The sequence below is a fragment of the Vanellus vanellus genome (assembly GCF_965231255.1).
Source record: "Vanellus vanellus genome assembly, chromosome: 16".
In the NCBI taxonomy this organism is placed as follows: domain Eukaryota; kingdom Metazoa; phylum Chordata; class Aves; order Charadriiformes; family Charadriidae; genus Vanellus; species Vanellus vanellus.
Window position 1 is genome coordinate 5,315,458 of NC_138921.1, and position 18,696 is coordinate 5,334,153.

At 39.7% G+C, this 18,696-nt stretch overlaps 1 protein-coding gene across 1 annotated transcript; it reads left to right on the top strand.

Annotated features, from left to right (window-relative positions):
- Positions 1 to 494: 494 nt before the first annotated feature.
- LOC309678621 (serotransferrin-2-like) lies at positions 495 to 14,185 on the top strand (the record flags this gene model as incomplete). Its single annotated transcript, XM_082491720.1, has 18 exons — positions 495 to 546; positions 1,579 to 1,617; positions 3,026 to 3,189; positions 4,313 to 4,412; positions 5,462 to 5,638; positions 6,122 to 6,284; positions 6,391 to 6,455; positions 7,115 to 7,272; positions 8,345 to 8,531; positions 8,701 to 8,849; positions 9,070 to 9,160; positions 9,467 to 9,535; positions 9,838 to 10,020; positions 10,304 to 10,460; positions 11,210 to 11,292; positions 12,536 to 12,720; positions 13,105 to 13,291; positions 14,063 to 14,185. 18 exons carry the CDS (start codon positions 495 to 497, stop codon positions 14,101 to 14,103), a joined length of 2,250 nt encoding a protein of 749 aa, XP_082347846.1. The 3' UTR covers positions 14,104 to 14,185.
- Positions 14,186 to 18,696: the final 4,511 nt, after the last annotated feature.

Sequence of the window (18,696 nt, forward strand, 5' to 3'; positions counted from 1 at the left end):
CATAGGATTACTTTCTGCTTAAAATGACTCAGTAGATAAACCAGGTGAAAAAATAAGGTGAGAAGGACCCTTCAGTATTCTGTAGAGAGTATGTTCAGCAGTTTGGGCAATTAACTTAGCTTTAGATACCTTTTTTGTAAGATAACTGTAAGTCTTACCTATCTCCCAAAGGCATTTTGTTGCCTTTTGAAAAAGGAGTAGCACAATTTATTTCAAAAACAAAGGCTTACAATTCTTCCTATGTTCCTAACAAAGCAGAAAACGCATGGATATTTTCCCTCTGTGGATGGGAATAAGACACTGTCCCTTTTTCTTTTGCATACAAGGATATACCATCCTCTGACTGTTTTCTTTCTTAAATCTTGGTTTATCCTTGTTGATGCCTAAAACCCCTTTGTTATCTTCCAGAAGCTTTGGTCATCACTGTGGAATTCCTGGTATGAGAAGGCAGAGCGTCGGGATTGAGAGAGGATCCTTGCTGAACTGCTGTAATCATGAAGGCAGTGATTTTAATTGTGCTAATCATCTTCACTTTGCTGTCTTCAGGTAAGGCTGATGCAGAGGGGGAAAGAGAAATGTGACTTCTGGACGGGTTAACAGGATACAAACTCTAATATATGCTTTGATTTTGTTTTCTTCTGTGCAAAGAAGTTGCAGCTAGAACTGTGCCTGTGATTTCCATTTGCCTGTATTTTTCCTGTTTGATCGTTGGCAGATGGTGACCCTGTTAGTTTTGAAGCAGCTTGATACACTAGTTTCTTAGCAATTCAGTGAAGGTTTGTTTTCTTTGAATGGTTGCAATCTGCGTACTCATTAACAATGTCAAAATTAATCAGTGTGTTTCTAGCTGCTCCCCTCTAAAACCACAACTGGTTCTTTTTGGAATTGCACTGAGTTAACGTCAAAACAAGTAGAATACTAATGTGATGCTATGCTCAAAGAAATAAAAACGTTAATGTTCTAATTATAAATATTATTTATTCCAGGCAATATTTTTTTTAATATTAATAGATTTCCAGAGAGCCAAACGCTTAAACATCTGGAAATTACAATGTTACAGATGTTGTAGTGTTTTCTATGCATTCAGTCCTGGTTTTCATTATATGGCATAAAATTCTCTCAAGTTACATAACTGCATGCTGGTTTTATATATAATAATCACTTTGTTTTCTCTGTAAATGCATAGTATCTTCTTGAGATGTATATGACGATATATTTTAGTGTAGAAGGCATTTCATAGAAAGAATACAAAATAAGTCATAGTACATCCAAGCTGGAATAATTAGAGCCTAAAGCAAAAGAGAAAATTTTGTTGACGTGTCTGGACTACTTAGGATGTAGTTTCCTAGTCAGTTTAAACCAACCAAACCCCCAATTTCCCCTGGAAAAGGAGATTTCACCTTCTCCTCCACTTCTAATTGCATCTTCCTTCTTTCTGCCGGCACTGTTTTGTTTTGGTTTTTATTGGTTACTTAGTTTTCAGCTGGAAAAAGATCTGACAACTGAATGGTTCAGTTCTGCTACAAATTTATAGAGTGTTCCTGTGCAGTTTATGTAATTTCTTTCTTTGGCATCCAGAAATGAAGATAATTCTTACTAACTTCCTGCTTGGAAGAGGTAGGATCGTGAGGATTTTGTTGTTAATGTTTATTCAATACTCTGTTTAACATAGTACATGATTCTTCATTGTCAATAACCAAATTGTCCCTAGTTTCTGTCTTTCATGGTAAGTGTTGTCATGGAAGATAACCCTCTCTCTCTTGAGGGAAATGCAAATTACTTGTCATTGCTGAGGCTACGCTTAGATAGTACATTGTTTAAAAATAAAAGAAGGTCCTAGTCACAGAATTGGCATTGTAATTTCAAATAGTCCCAGGTCCTCACTTCCGGGGTTGAGGGATTTGGTTTAACTCTATTATAAAGTAGCATTTAGTTGTGAACTTGAGATTTTAATACTTCTCATACTTCTGATCTAAGGTTTTCTGACCCTGGAGCTCCAATGGGGGTCTTACTATTTTAAATCAGGTAATCTTTGTCTGGAAAGAAAATAGGGGGAAAATACTGTTGTAACAAAGCATGGAGCTCAGTGGGAAATGCTCTTCTAACAAAGCATGGAGCTCAGTGCTGTGAGACAGCTGGAACTTGGAACACCACTTATTGTCTCTTCAAAAAGCAACAATCCCCTCTCAAAAGACTAAATTCAACAAAGCTAAAGCAACTTGATCTCCTACCAACATCCTCCCTCCATGCTTCTTGTTCTTTTGCAGGCTTAGTTCTGACTTTCTAGAACTCTGTAACAAAAATATTAAGATTGGTATGGATAAATTATGCACAGGAATATGTGTGTGTGAGAGCACCAGAGGAAACAGCAGAGCAAAGGTTAAAAGAATGGCCTGTATTGATAACCAAGGACACAATTCACAGCAGTAAAACTGATAAACCCTGGGGAATGCATTGTTTACATCAATAGTAGAAGGTCTGTGCTCTGATAAGGTCACATCACAGTTCCTTTGTTAAGAGAAAAACTGCAGTCTGATAACAGGAAGACGGTAACAAGGTTACCCTACACTGTAAGTGCCATTCCTCCTCTTGCTATCCCAACAGGAAAATAGACCATAGCCATAAAGATGTCCTTGCCTTTGTTTCCTCATTTTGGGTGGCAATGTTGCCTTAGATTCGTGGAGGATGAAGCAAGGAAGATTCTGAAGCAAAAGGTCATGCCATAATAATTGTTGGTTCTTGAAAAAATCCACCTAAAACCTAGTTTGCTGCTGCCAGTCAAGAGGAAGCAAAGAGTTATATTAAAGACTCAACAACAAACATTCATTGTATTCCATGTTGGGCAAAAGTGGTCTTGGTCATACTGCTTGGGCACATCTCTTGGGTGCCTGTAAGTACGTGGATATGTGAGTGTGAGACGTGAAATTAAATAAAAGAAAATAGCCTTGCTCTTCCATGAGGTCTTAAATTGAGAGTTTTTTTTTACTAAATCCTACAAATCTTGCCTTCTTTTTTGATCCTACAGGGAAGAAATTCCGATGGTGCACCCTTTCTGACCTAGAACAGAGAAAGTGTGCTGAACTGTCCAAAGCACTTATGGCCGTGCTGCCCCTTGCTACTGTCAATTCGTTTGCGAGGATTTCTTGCATCAGAGCACACAATACATATGACTGCATTGATAAAATCAGGGTAAGTTCACGGAGATTTTTAAAACTGATTTTGAATCCAAATTCTCTTTTTGAGAAGTAACTGGTAAACTGAAACCATGGGAGAATAAAATGATACTGAAATGATGGTATTTCATATACGACAAAGTATATGGTAGCTTGAGGGGCAATCATTAAAACCTGTGAGCATTCTACCAGATGTACTGTTTTATTTTAGCTAATGTCCTTGGAATGTCCAGGAAATAAGTAAAAAGCTGCTTGGAAATAAATGGACAAAACGAAGCTATTAAATTAAAACTTGCTCAAAGCATTCCCATTGCACGTGGTTTTTTGTCCTACTCTGACTATAAGTAATATTTTCTCTTCTCGTTCTTCCTTACTATTTTTAGTCCCTAGTCAATCTTTTCTGAAATAAAAGAGCAAAGCCTTTTTTCATATAAAAATATTTCATTTCAATAAGACATCAGACCATTTGTAAATGTAAGCTCTATGCCAGTTCTGAAATTACATTTTCATAATGCTGTATGCTTTGAAAAAAATCACTAGTGAACCAGGAAGATAAGCATTTGCTGTAGAATAATTTCATTATCATACCTAAAACTTGGGTGGGACAGAGAATTTCTGTTTCTGTTTTCATTCAGTCCCGGTTGCCTTCAATAGGTCCAAATCTGACCTGCAAAACAAAACAAAGAAAACCTTTCTTGTTGGTTCACAGAATAATTGATTTCAACTTTTCATTCAGTCCTGCGATCTTTGTTAATAGACTTCAGTTCCATTTTCTGGGTGGTTATGGAAAGATTACAGCCACAACTCTTAGAAAGATTTGAGGTCTTCGGGGGGGCAGTAGGAAGAAATAGGGGTTGCCTTTTTCTTCATTTGGCTACAGAATTGTGGTTTTGGAATCGAAGGACCAAAGAAAAGGTGAGAAAGGATACTGGAAAAGAAGAGGTAATTTTTTGAAGGTAACTTAGCCTTCATTGCTAACATTTCACCGTGTTTAGCAGCAGAGATACAATTAAAAACAATGCAAATGCTTGTTAAAGCCACTGGTTACTACTTCTCAGGCAGAAACTCTGCTCATGAAGCTGCTGTGTTTGTTTCCCTGTAAACACACTTGTTTTGAGGGTTTTGCTGTTGTTTTTAAGGTGAATAAAGCAGATGCTGCCTCCTTGGATGCTGGAGATGTTTACTCTGCTGTAAAGCTGTATGGTTTGACAGCGGTGGCGAAGGAGATCTATGAACAAGGTAGGTTCATAAAGCAAAAGAATAAGCTGTACTTCTGATTTGACTAATACATTGCTGTGCAATGAAAGGCAAAGCTCAAGAATTCTTGAAAAAAGTCTATATGTTTTCCTTAACTTTATAGGAGTATGGAGGTGACTAACAACCATTTCTAAAATGCTTAGTGATGAACAAAATACCAGCGGTGCTTTCTATCTAGGAGACTTTCTGTCTGGGACACTGTCACTATGACAAAATGTTTGCATCTACCCCTGCCCGCAGCACTAGTGTGCTGGAGTTCTACATCTTGCAGGGAATAAGAAGGGTTTTATTCCATCTGTGTCAATTCATATACCATGCTCTTTACTACTGTAACTGAAGGTTTACTAGTGGTTCCTTAAGAGATTAGCTGCTCTCATGAATTGATTCTTTCTTTCTCACCCTAAGGAGACAAGAATATGAGGTGGAGAATCTTGTTAAGATTCCTCTTCATTCATGGCAGACCTGGACAGTCTATGCAATGAATGATTTATAGGGCAAGAATAAATAAGTCTGAGCCAAAGTCAAGCATACGGTAGAAAATACTTGTGGGACATAAATCTGAGAAGAAAGCCAGATTAGCAGATGGATGTAGGAAGAGACTAATAAGGGGACAGTATAAGAACAGAAGTGAATTTTGTTTTGTCTGAAGAACCATGAAATGATAGTCAAATTGATATGTTTTACGTGGTAAGTATGTTCTGAGGATAACACATAGGAGTTCTTTCCCTTACAATACCTAAACAGTGTGATACAAATGTTCAAAATTCTTGAGAAGCAATTGCATTGGGTGATGGAGTTGGATGATCTTGTAAGCCTTGTCCACCAGATTTTTACGTTCTTGCTTTGCACATCACTTGCATTGCTCAATTTGATGAGGTGCCATGTAGCCACTATATGGTAAAGTTTCTAGCATGGTTCATATGCCTGAGATTTGTTGTTTTTTCCTTAGCTATGTTCACAGAAGTAGTTGAACTCCTGTTCACAGATGGAAGCTGCAGAATTGGGATTTAGTTATTTCTGTCCTGTCGCAGGAAATTGTGTGTTTGCTGTGGCCATTGCCAAACGAGGAACTCTGGATATCCAGAGGCTACGAGGTGTACGCAGCTGCCACAATGGAGCCAGATGGACATCAGGCTGGAATATTCCATTTGGCTTTCTCCTTGCAAGAAATGATCCTTCCTGGGATGAGGCGCAACCTCTGAGCCAAGGTGGGTGATAGGAGCCGTAGGGCTATGCCTCTGCCCTCAGCAAAAATGACTGAAATGCAAGCAGATGTAGAACGAACTGAGCTGTGTGGAAACTGAAGGGCTTTGTGGGTGAGATATCCTCTTGCAGTGTTTCTGATACTAGCTCTTAGCTCTGTTCAGAACTTCTCTAGTGATCTCAAAGCAGCAAAATTGTTACCCAAACAGGAAATCTTTGTGTTCTGTGTGCAACAGGGAACAAATCTTTGCAATATCTAGCCAGCACAAGGATGGTTTCAACTAAGTAAAATTTGATCACTGTTTCCAGCAAATGCTTCAAATTTGAAGGTTAGACAATAAAGCTGCATTTGCTGATTTACTTACTTATTTTTTAAAGCACCACAGTCCTAGTTATGCCCATGATATATTTGGCCCCTTTTCTTTCTTCCATTTTCTCCCATTTGACTTTTTTCTTCCTTTTTGTTTCCTCCCCCCCTGCATCTGCAGTAATCAGTGAGTATTTCAATGCAAGTTGCATCCCTGGGGTTGGTGTTGCTGCTCCTCGACTGTGTGCTCTCTGCCAAGGACAAAAGTCCTATGTCAGAGACAAGAACCACTTCTGTGAGACAAGCAGTAGCGAACCCTTCTATGACTCTGAGGGAGCCTTCAGGTGAGCTCTGTGATACTGGTACTGAATTTACTTTTGGGGGAAAATGACTTGTGAGGGAGGAGAAGCTAGGTGACATGTTAATAGGATGGCATTTGTCTTCCTGCAGGTGCTTGAAGAACGGAGTGGCAGATGTTGCCTTTTTAGATCATCTAACAATTATGAGTGCCACAGGTAATGCTAACTACTCAGATTCCTTTTAACCTCTGGCTGTGCTTTTCTGCATGGGAGTTTGGGGGATAGGCCTTTATTTTTGTTGTTTCCAGGGAAAATTCAATCCCTGCAAGTAGTTCTGGGGTATTTCTTGGCTCTGCACACAAGTCAGAAGGAGACAGAAAAGGAAAGAATAAGGGAACAGTAATTGCTCTCCGGAGATTTTTAAAATGGGAGCAGACAGATATTTTTATACAGGTGATGCTTTTAGCCTGAAGTCTCTGATGCAGCTGTCAGTTATACGATTCCTTTTAAAATTCAGTGTATTGATCTGCTAGAATGTGCAGTTCCCGTATACCTGTTATGTATTTTTAAACTCAGTCAAACTCTGTATCGACGTTTTTGAAGGTGGTTATCAGTAGTATTTGCAGGTAAATACTTTTAAACAAACATATTTACAGAGATACAGTTCAAAGAGTATTTTGGAGTACCTCTGGCTGAGGTCCCTCTCTTTGTTGAGAGAAGAGCATATCAACGACAACTTTCCCAAGTGTGCTTGGTACACTGTGCTGCTTGAATAAACTTTGAGCAACCTCCTCTGAAAAATGTTTTACCTTCCATTTCTGTGCCTGCTGCCACGTCGTGTCTCATTTCATCGATTCATGAGTTTCTTGGTTCAGAGGCAGAACAACAGGAATATGAACTCTTATGTCCTGATGGGACTACAGCTGAGCTGAATGAATACAGCACCTGTAACTTGGGCAAGGGGCCTGGCCGCGGCATCGTCACCCGCCACAACTTCCAGAAGATCACCAACAAATTTCTTACCATGATCCAAGTGAGTGGATATTATCATCTGTGTATCTCCAGACACAGGTTTTTCTTCCACTTTTGTGTGGAGATTACTACCCAGTTTGCCTTCTTTCTTGAGAAATGTATAGTTACTGTGAAAAGGGACTAAAAATTGGTTGTTCTGGGGAAGAATCCTGCATTGGCTTCTGGAAGAAGGTTTTACTTCTCTCTCAAGTGTTCTGTAGAAGGCTAGGAATAAATAAGTAAATACAGAGAAGATGCAATGACACCCAAACTGGAAAATGGCTAATGGTGTTCATCCTGCCCTGGAACTTACATGAATTCTTACGTAGCTGAGGGAGATGCATAGGTTCAGGCAGGGTTCACCTTTGTTCCTCTCTTTTTCTCAACTTAGAAATAGTATCTGTTGCTTTGACATCCAGGAATCCATTTGAATCTCAACCTGAGATGCATATTTAAATACAAATGTAAAGAATTTATAAAGCCATCCAGCCCTTAAAATAGTCCAGCAGACAGTGGGCTTTGTGCTGTCATGTGGATTCTGGCAGATAGCAGTTGTACAAAATCTCTTCTTTATTGAGAGATCTTCACATGCTTTTGTCAGTGGACTTAACACACATCTTAGCTGTGTTCCCCCACACATAGCAGTGGCTATGCAGCAGCGTTCCTCGTACACTTCTCAGTGCTTTCTTCTCTTCCAGTACCACCAGGCTGAATAAAGCTACTTTGCACATGGTGCTTCCCCATCATAAAGAACAAGATATCTTGCACCCCTTTACCTCACTGATCTTTATCACAAATATTTCTCACTCAGCTGTACTCCCTCAGTTGCCTTTCCAGGGTAGAAGACATTGAGCACATCCCAATACATTGGAATAACTAAGATGGGGAAAAATTATTCAAAAAAGTGAATGTTATAATACTTTTAGGACTGGAATCATCCACTCACTGCAGTACCTGTGGGCTTTGTCCCAGTGTGATGGAACCCTGAGTGCTATGTTACAAACCATTTATATGAAGGGAGGGGAGAATGAGGCTGCCTGTTACTGGAAGGATGAGCACATTTGTTGCAATTAAAAGTGTTGTTCTTCTCCTAGCGCCTCTTTGGGCGAAAAGGAAAGGAAAGAGCCAGGTTTGAACTCTTCACTTCAGCACCCTTCGGGGGAAAGAACCTGCTGTTCCGAGATGCCACTCAACACTTGCAGCTTCTTGAGGAGCGGCTAGAGATTGCCTATGTCCTTGGTCTGGATTATGTAGCTCTCCTTAAGGGACTTGGCCATGAAGGTGAGAAGCCTTCCAGAGGACTGTAGCTAAGGAAAGGGAAGAAAAAGTTCTCTTTCCATGTTTTTCCCCCCTGCCAGGCACAAGTGCATAGACTTAAATGTCCCCTTAGCAAAGAACAGATTGGTGCATAGGTGACCTGATCTCACTGTGCTCCTTCCTTCTAATGCAGGGAGTTCTTTGGACAACAGTGTTGTGCGCTGGTGCTGCATCAGTGATGCTGAGCTTCACAAATGTGAGGAGTGGGCACTGAGCATCAAATCCGACCCATTAGTCTGTGTCCAAGCAACTTCCATGACCAAATGCATTGAAATGATCAAGGTAGGAGACTGTCTGGTAAGAGTATATGATAAACGGTATAGGGTGTGTATGTCCTTGTCTGAGCTGAACAAGAGGAAAAACAGCTTGTAGACTAGGGGAACCAGTGGGAATGAGAGGGAATTTATGCAGGGGAATTTCCAACCAGCAGGAAAATACAGTTGCTTGGTTACACAGTTCATGCAAATCCTGGTTTTGTTATTTTCTATAATGCTGTTGGCAGAGTAGTGAGGCTGATGCTGTCACCCTGGACGCAACCCATGTCTACATTGCAGGGAGATGTGGACTGGTGCCTGTAGCTGCAGAATGTTATGGTAAGTGCTCACGTGACCTTAGCATAAGGGAGGGAAACAGAAAAGTACCATTAAAAATCTAGTTAAATTTCACAGTTTGTGACATTTTGTGATGGAAGCAGGAATAATATAAATGTCCAAACATCTTCCCAGGTCTTCCACTAACTGGCTTTAGCATTTGGTCTGGCTGTTTATTATATCTCTTCTGTAAAAGGGACAGAGATGCTGACATGTCTCAAGAGGATTGCAAGGTTTTTGGTGGGGTGCTGCCATGTAATAGGAACCACAGCAGTCACAAGATCCTTAACGGTTGTCTCTCCTCTCCAGGGGGAGATTGTGCCCCGGCTGCTAAGAGCACGGAGAAAACGGGGAAAAGAATTCATCTTGAGCACAAAGGTAAAAGAACAACTTTGAGAAGGCAAAAGGCTTAGGTTTTCCTGAGGCTGCCTCTAGGATTTATGTAGGAATGTATTTGCATGTTGATTTGGGAAAGAAATTGCTGTGTGTGTTCAGTAGGAGCTTTACAGATAATGCTGGGCAGCTAGGACAAGAGCTTTGTGGCTAAGCAAAGAATGCAGATCCTCTGCTGTAACTGAAGATATCATGACAGGATAAGGAAGGGAAGAGGGGGGCTGTACCTGTCTGGAATACTTAATTAATACTTATTGGTATAACTGGTTGTTGTCATTGTTTTACAGCACCGCCACCAGTTTATGCTGTTGCCTTAGCTAAGAAAAATGCCAAACAGATTAACATCCGTAACCTTAGGGGAAGGCGATCCTGCCACAGTCACCTGTATAGTCCTGGAGGCTGGTTGCTTCCTTCCAGATACACAGTGGGAGCTCTGGAGAATGATACTGAGAACTGTGACATTGGCTCTGGTAAGGTCTGCTCTGGGTTATCTGTTGACTAGACCATGGAAATCTGAAGCCCCAGATTTGGGAGTAAAATGGAGATGTAGCCATGAGGATTTGACCAGCAGGTGATGATTGCAGTGGCAGAGAGTGTTGAAGCAGCTCTTCCTCCTAGCTGACTATGTGTGATTCTTCACTCTAGGCCTCTTCTTGCTAGCTATTAGGATGGGATTCCATACCTGTCTTTTCCCATGCATGAAAAGCCTTTGGAATACCTTGCCCTAATCTCACCTCAGTTTTCTCTACTCAGTTTATCAGAATTACTTTTGGAAGGGCTGCATGCCTGGAGCAGATGGAAACCTGTGCAAGGTGTGCATTGGAGACAGTGAGGTGGAAGGGGCTCGAGTATCTAGCAGATGTGCTGCAAGTCACAACGAACGCTACTATGGCAATATGGGAGCACTCAGGTAAGCCTTTTGTCAGAGTCAGAAATACAGAGCAGTAGCCAGAATTGGCTTCTTGTTTTGCTGCTCGTTTTCTTTGGAGTTTTGAGGGTTTGGTGTTTGTTTGTTTTTTGTTTTGTATTAGTTAAGCAACTAGCTGTATAAACTTTTGCTAGCATGTATTTTGTTTTGGTTGCAGTTGCTATGGGATGCTCAGCTGACTGGTGATTTAAAACAGTCATGAAACCATTTCCAGAGGAAGACAATGCTTCCAAACATGTAACACTTAGAGCATTGGTACTGACTCATTAAAGAGGAGGGATGAAAGGTAATTTGAAGGTCAGATAGCAGAGGTGATGTGGTAAGAAGCAGTGTAGGGTACTGGGGATAATTAAGTAGACTGCCGATATTAAAAAACACATAGTTGAAGCAGAGGCAGAGAAGAGTATTAAAGGTGAAAGCACTCTTATAGAGTATATATAGTGCATTTAGTTGAATTACATTCTTTTTCCTGGCTACGCACAGGTGAGGCTGCACGGACATTGTGCCACAACTTTTGACTTGGGAGCTGTTTTAAGGGATGGAAGGGATTGTCTTATCAAATACATGAGTGCTGTGATCTATACTGACATCATTGACTTGTTCCATATAACAACCAAGTAATTATAGATGAAGGGGATACTTCCAGCTACTGCTGTTTTAGCTGAGTGTTCAAATGTCCGTCACCGTGTAGTGCTGTCTCTGATAATTTCTTGGGTTTTCTCCTGTACTAGGTGCCTAGTTGGCAATCCCAGTGGAAGAAGCTTTGGAGATGTAGCTTTCCTGGAACACTCTAACCTACTCCAGAACATACAGAGTGAGATGCGGATACTCTCTTTTCCTTTGAGAATGTTCATTAGCATCAGTTACTTCCCACACAGCAACCATCACTCATGAGGATCAGCTTTTACAGGTTTAATCTAGGTCCATGAAGTTGTGTTTGTGATTGGAAAATTGCAAGAACCTTCCTGCACGTGGGTGTTCCAGTAAAGCTCAAAATTCAGATATGGTTCAGTTTTAGAGAGGAACGAGGAAGAATCACTAAGTGCACAGATCAAGGTGTGTTTTGGGGGGGCAATCATCCTTGGAGACTGCACTAATTCTTGGAAAGCTCCAAAGCTTTAAAAAGCAAGTGACTTTTCCCACCAGACTTTCTCCCATAGGCAGCCATAGTGCATGTACCTATTGCTTTTAAGCTGAGTTTCAAGAATGAAAACGGCAATTAAGGGCAATAAAGGCAATGCTGGAGGCTGTGCTGGAAGATGTTCTATGGCTTTTTTGTGAGATGGAAACTTCCTCATGTCATTTCACAGGCACTTATAGAATAAACAGTCCAAATAGCTTAATGGGTAAAAATAGTGCAAATTATTTTCACAGTTTCTGAAACAACATTATTATCCTGTGGAGTGTTTAAATTCCTCTGGGAAATACTGATCTTTGCAACAGTCTAGCAATTGGATTTTGTTGATGAAAATGGTTTTAGTTACTGTAGCTTAAATCCCCTCAATCTCTTAAATTATGCCTACTGCTCTAACAGCCAAAATCTGCTGCCTTTTTATAGAGGTGAAGAGAAAGAGAACCCCCATTTTGTTCAGCCTGATTAAGCACACTGAAATTCTAATTTAGGCAATTTCAGTAACAGAAGAGACTTTTCTAAGAGAGGAATCTCTAAAATCAAGTGGAGGTGTAAGGGCCTGGAAACCACAGGAATTCATGCAGCCATGAGCAGTTTGTTTGGGGAAGCGCAGGACATGCAGGCTGAATTGCTTTGTTTTCAGAAAGCGATCTAATTACAGATGAAGATGAGGCACGATAAGCTGTTCGTATGCCTTGATGTTACTCTAATTTTTAGTTGATAGGTGCAGCTTAAGTTTGCTGACCTGTCTCCTCAGTGAAAACACTACCCTGTTCCTAATAAATTACCTCATAGCATGCTGCATTTGTTTTGAACATATTGACTAAACCTCTTCCTCTCAGTTTTTAACATTTTGCATGAGATTCACCCTGTCTTCTGCTTCCATTTTTGAAAAGGATTTGCTTTCACTTCATCTTCTTTTCAGATCTGGACAGCTCTGGTTGGGCAAAAGGTTATACCCCTGTCGACTTTGAACTCTTGTGTCCAGATGGAACGCGCGCTGCAGTCACAGAATGGGCAGGCTGTAACCTGGGCCCCATTCCCCCCAGCACAGTTATGACTCGACCAGTCACTGTCACTAAAATCTATGACTTTCTAATGAAATCCCAGGTAAGGAAGATAACAGGGAGAAAGTTAGCATGATATCCTTTGTTATATACAACTGCTGAAAACCCTTTCAAGATCAAAAAGTAATAAATACATAAAGTGCCTTTGGGTCCAATATGAAAGAATTAAGAATGTGCAGAGGAGATTGAGAAAATAATTATTTGGATTCTCTAAAGGGGCATTTTGGCACCAGTTGCCATTCTGCAGTGGTCATACTTTTGGTGAGAAATAAGCCACCGCAAAACCTCATCTTTTTGTACAAATAAGGACAGTGCTAGGTGAAAGTGGAACCTTTTTTCTGCTAGATCTTGCTATAAAACTGAGGGTCACCAGCTTAACCTTGCTATTTATGATCCAAGCTGTGGAACTTATTTCTTTTCTGTTTAGGAATCTCTGGGAAGCAAACTGGATTCTGAATTCCATCTCTTCCAGTCGTGGAAGTATGGTGAAAGTGATCTGCTTTTCAAAGATACTACTCAGTACCTTGTTCATGCAAGTCACATGAGCTATCAAGAAATTCTTGGAGTGTCTTTCTTTCAACTGGCAGAATCAGTGTTTAATTGTACACCTGCAGGTAAAGTCAAGTTCTTAATTTTGGGTTAAGAGAAAAATGCAAAGCAGGAAGCTGCCTGTGCCTAGCTATTTTTGTTTAGACTGAATGGAGAAGTATGTTCTACATAATCTTGTTAGTAAAAATTTTCCAAGGAGTACTGTGTTTGGAGCTCTTTTAGAGCCTCTTATAAATCCTATCCAAAGGCACTGAAATTGGAGCTCTGCAGGAACAAAAAAAACAATACATTTTAGAGCAAATAAGAGGTTATTGAAATAGGACTGGTTTATTCCCATTCTGAATTTTTTCCCTTCAATTCCAAACATCGGTTCTGGGAAAAGGGAATATAATGTTCATTTGGATATGCCAAACTTGGGAAAAAGATAAGAACTTTTGTATTTAATTATTGAATTAACCTCAAAATAATTTAAATAATTTCCTTTTTAAAAAGAGAGCACTAGAGAACTCAAGAGCAAAACCTTTATAAACTTAAGGGATGGGTTTTTCATTATTTTCCACTGAAAGCTGTATGAAGTATGCATTTAGCTAAACAGAAACTAAAACAGAAACTGTCTACAAGCCAGGGTCAAGCTGGTTTTGGATCTGAAAATTATATTGAAGTAAATGAAGATTACACAGTAAGTTAGGCTTCTATGAGTCTAAGTTGTTACAGAACTGAAATTCAAAAGGGGAGTTTTACCTCTATTCTGCTGTTTTAGTGAATAGTATCTGAAAAAATTGTTATTTTTAAAGCTGATAGCATCTTTAAGTGTATACTTTCTTACTGGTTTGTAGGCATCTTAGACTTCTGCAAACAGGATATCTGTGCATCCTGATCAAGCTGACAGCTAATACAGAGGCTTTGCAAGGCACATACATCACCATCAACGTTGAAAACAAGGAAATATGCAAGTCCGACATATCCAAAGCAATCAGCAAGGAAACAGTCATCTCTAGAAATGTATGCTGAATAATCTCGTCTTTTTTTTTTTTTTTTTTTTTTAAAAAAAGCAGATTTTATGTTTTATGATAATGTAATACTACTCATATGTCACCCCTTTCACGTTTGGAGCATGGCATCGTGTGGAACAGCGCAAGCTAGTCTGCATAACCCACAGCACACAACTAGGATCAGCAATTCTGTACAACTGCTATGGAGAAATCAGCATTTTTGTGGAAATAGCAGGGCCGATACCATGGACTAAAATACAGACTGTCATGAGTGGCACAGGTTAGTTGGTAGCAGTTTGCCTTGCTTGTCTTAAACTGTTTTCATGGGAAAAAAAGTCAACTGACATTTTAGTAGTTGCAGCATTATGCTGTATCTGTTATTTTGACTGCAGCTAGATAGTCCTTGCTGAATACACATATATGCTATAGGTTGTATATGTAATTGCTATCAGAATCAGTAGTCTTTTCTGCTTTTAACTGGGAAGAATGTATTTGCTTTTTTAACCAAAGATTTATATTAGTAAATCAAAACATTTTTCTGTCACAAATTAATGTATTAAGGCATCTTATAGCCATCAGAACTGGATGCTTGCAGCCTTAAGGTGAAGGAAAGCAACGTGTATTCATCCTTGTCAAAAACTTCAACCATTACTTTGTAATACTTTGACACTTTAAATTTATGATTCTATGAAGTGTCAAAATATGATTTATCAATTAAACAGCATTGGTTTTATAAGCAGAAACTGCCCAAACATGATATGAAGACTTTTGAGCAGAATGAATCACTTATTTGTTTTGCTTGTTAGTTCGTAAAGATTGAGAGTAGATGGCTTTTCATGGGCAGGGCTCACTTCAGTTTGCAACAGTGTTATCAGCTTCTGCTCCCACGCAGATTTTTAATTAGACAAACACAAAAAAGAAATTAAATATCCTTCACCCCAAAACTCCCAGTTCTTGCTGCTTATATGGCAGTTGTATTAACCTCAGCTAGCAATAAATGAGATGCAAATAGTGAAGACAGGCCAGCTAGAATAAAGTCAATGTATTTGCCATATAAAGGAAAAAACATTAAAAAAAAAAAAACCCTCCACCAAAACCAACGAAATGAGGCAGCAGTAAAGTACTCAGTTGTAAAATGCTGCTAAGAATACCTGGTTTTAAACAGTTGGTTCCATGCCTAGCTTGTCTTTCCTGTTGTTTGACTTAATCGCCCCTCTTCTCTCACTTTTCACTCCCTGAGAAAGAAAAAATTTGAACTCCGATCAGTAGCAAGGGGTTTAGATTCAGTGCATCTTAGCTGAGACTGTTCTCTCTCTCATTTGTCCCACTGTTTGACATTAACTAATCAAATGCAAGTCCAAACTCATCTACCTTTCAGATAAAAAAGGGAGAGGTAAACAGTGAATGAATCAAATCCCAGTACTGCAACAGAGCAAAATCCTTATATACTGTGTTGCAGCCAGCAAGCTGTAGCCCTGAAGCAGCAGGGGAACAGCAGGATGCTTGTTTAGGTCTCAGAGGTGCTCCCTTCCTTTCTTTACTGCATCTTACATGCCATCTGCAGGACCCACGTAACACTGCACTTCAATCAGAGAAGGAAGTTATGACAATAGAGTGAAGAAATGCATCTACCAGCTTAGTTTTGCCAAAACCAGCATGCAGCTGAACAGTAAATTGAAAATCTGGGTTATACACAGGATTTTATGGGTTGGAGGGGCAGGGGAGTTGTTTTCTGGCATAGATGTTACAGATGCTTGATAGGCCTTTTTGATATTCCTGTGCTTCAGGCTTAGGCTTAAAAGCATCAGTCTGATGCCTTGCACATAAACCAGCAGCCTGCTTCAGCTTTGAATGTCTCCGTTCTGAATCTAGCAGGAACTGTCTGCTCTGTCTGGCTCCTGCTATTCTACTACCTTAAGAGATGGATGCTACCTCAACGCTAAGAATAGTAGCTAGGATCATGCTTAAAAGCCCCCAGGTCTGTTTCTGTTAAAGTATGGCTACGGATGAGTCAAGACCAGAATTGCTGCTCCATGCCTCACCAACAGCCCACCCAGTTACTTAACGGTGTTAATCTCTTTGGAGATTTGACCTCTTCCCCCCATGTAAGCAAAACAGAAAGATCATGCATATTTACTGATACAAGCCTAAAGAAGGCCTTAAAAGAACTGAAAGGGTCTCAGAAAAATTTATTTCCATAAATTAAAAACACACACAAAAGAAACAGTAAAATTTTAGATTCACACAATATTGAACAGAAACAAAATGCCAAGAGCATGATGGAGGCTAATGGCACAAGTGTACAAATTCTCATTGAGCTATTTGTTAACTTGATAGCATCATATAAAATTTTAATCCACAGTTACCATCCATATTCTAGAAGAGCACCTGGAACATAATATACCAAAGGCCCACCTCAAATCAAATACAATAAATGAGAACTGCGTGCAGAAAATCATATCCAGCAAGCATCAGAACTCAAATGTATGCAGCCACAAGGCCAGTCAGGCAAATGCTGTAGCATACATTAAGTAGCCTCAGCTGCTCCAGTCATAGCATGATGAAAATAAGATTTATTTATAATTTTTTTTTAAGTGATCTTTCTGTCTCCCATAATCAGCAAATTTAACAAAGAGCTGCCTGAATCTCCAAAACTTACTACTAAGAGATGGTACATGGCAAAAGTAATTGCAAAAAAGAATTGCAAAAGCAATTCTTCTCAAGCTGCTCTTGTCATCATTTTGTGAGCAATACGTACTATGTCTTTCCATGATGATACAAAAAAAACCCCTCACTGGAGCGGGTTCACTTTATGAAGAGGCAAGTGTACATACATACCCTTCAGCTAGGGAAGTATGCAAGACCCAAAAAGATGCATCCTCTGTACACTTTTCCTCCAATTATCTGGGACAGAAGCAGCTCAGAGGGGGAAATACCTAGCTTTTGCACAATCACTATTCCCAGTGTACAAGCAGCAGCCACAAGGAACAAGGCTGTTCCACGAGTGCTATAAACATGAACAGAGGTGGGAAAGGAAAAAATGAAAAAGTGCACAATCATGATTGACACCTGTATGCCTGAGGGGAGGAAGAGATGCTTCACCTCTATTAACTTACATCTCTATCATCGTACAAATACTAAACCAAAACAGAATAATGCTGTCTATTTGGGTTTCCACAAACTAAGGTCTGGGGCAAGCTAGGTAACTGTAACATCATTTTGTAACTCCTCCAATTATTGTAAACAAAAGAGAATGGAGTGTTTTCTTTGCTCTGCTGTCTCTGCTGTAGCTGTTAAAAAGAAAGCTAAGAAATGTTATTGCAATGCAATCAGAAACAAGACAGAGCAGGGAAGCAGACAAAAAAAGTCCCCAAAACCAAAGAAACCCCCACAACCCAAAGGAGAACCACAACACATTCCACATTTTGAAGCACATTAGAGGTCTGAACTTTGCCTGGACCCAAGTTTCCTCCCCCCCATCCTTTTTTCTTTAAAAGCCCCAGTGAGGTTACAGCTCAATTGTGTCATAGCCCTAGAAGCCTCCTGTATTAACAGAAAGTGAATGAACGCTGTATAATAATCCCATTCTATAGCATAAACCCATAAAAATATATATCTCACTCTTGCTACAGCTTCCAACCAGTCAATAATTGGGCTAATAAACCACTATAGGGAAACTTTCAAACATTTTTAAAAGGCAGTTAACCTTTATTTTTTAGGGATATCTTTTTATAAAAATAAAGAGGATCAATTAAAACATTCTCCAGCAGCCCAAACAGGTTAACCAGACCTTGCTGCTGAAATAGTACGTCAATATGTTCAAAGCTTGCCTGCCTTGTTATTTTACCCTCAAAACCCAAACACCACTACTTTAAGTGTGTATGCCTCTTTTCTTCAGCCTTCCTGATTACAGATAATAGCCTCCAAAATAAGAGTGTAAACTACTAGGAATCCTGGCGTATAAACTGGGAGCAGAGCAAGCCCAGATTACATTTCTTTCAAGACTCAGGCACACTTAGTGTAATAATCCTCTTCAATTTCTCTACTTTCAAAGCTCTGGAATTCAACTGATTGCTTGTTAATTTTTAGTTTTCCTTTTGGTCAGTAGCAGAAGTGGCAGAACGACAGAAGATAATGGTGGTATTTTCAGTCCTGCATTTATTGGGACTTTGTTAAAAATACCCACCCACTAGATATTTGCTCATTTTGAAGGTAAATAGAAACTCTATTATATGGGTAGGTAAATAAGAAAGTGCAAGTTTCAAGTGACAAGGGAAAGAAAGAACAGACTCATCAAATTTGAGCATCCCAACAACGACCTCTTTGCCTGAATAACTTCTATAGGCACTAAAGGACAGAAATTACCTGAACAGCAGCTAGCATTCATTTTGAATTATGCTTCAAGTAAGTGTAACAGAAGTTACCCCAGAAGGGAGTTCTCTTCCCACAAAAGGCATAGCTGAGAAATTGCCCAGTGC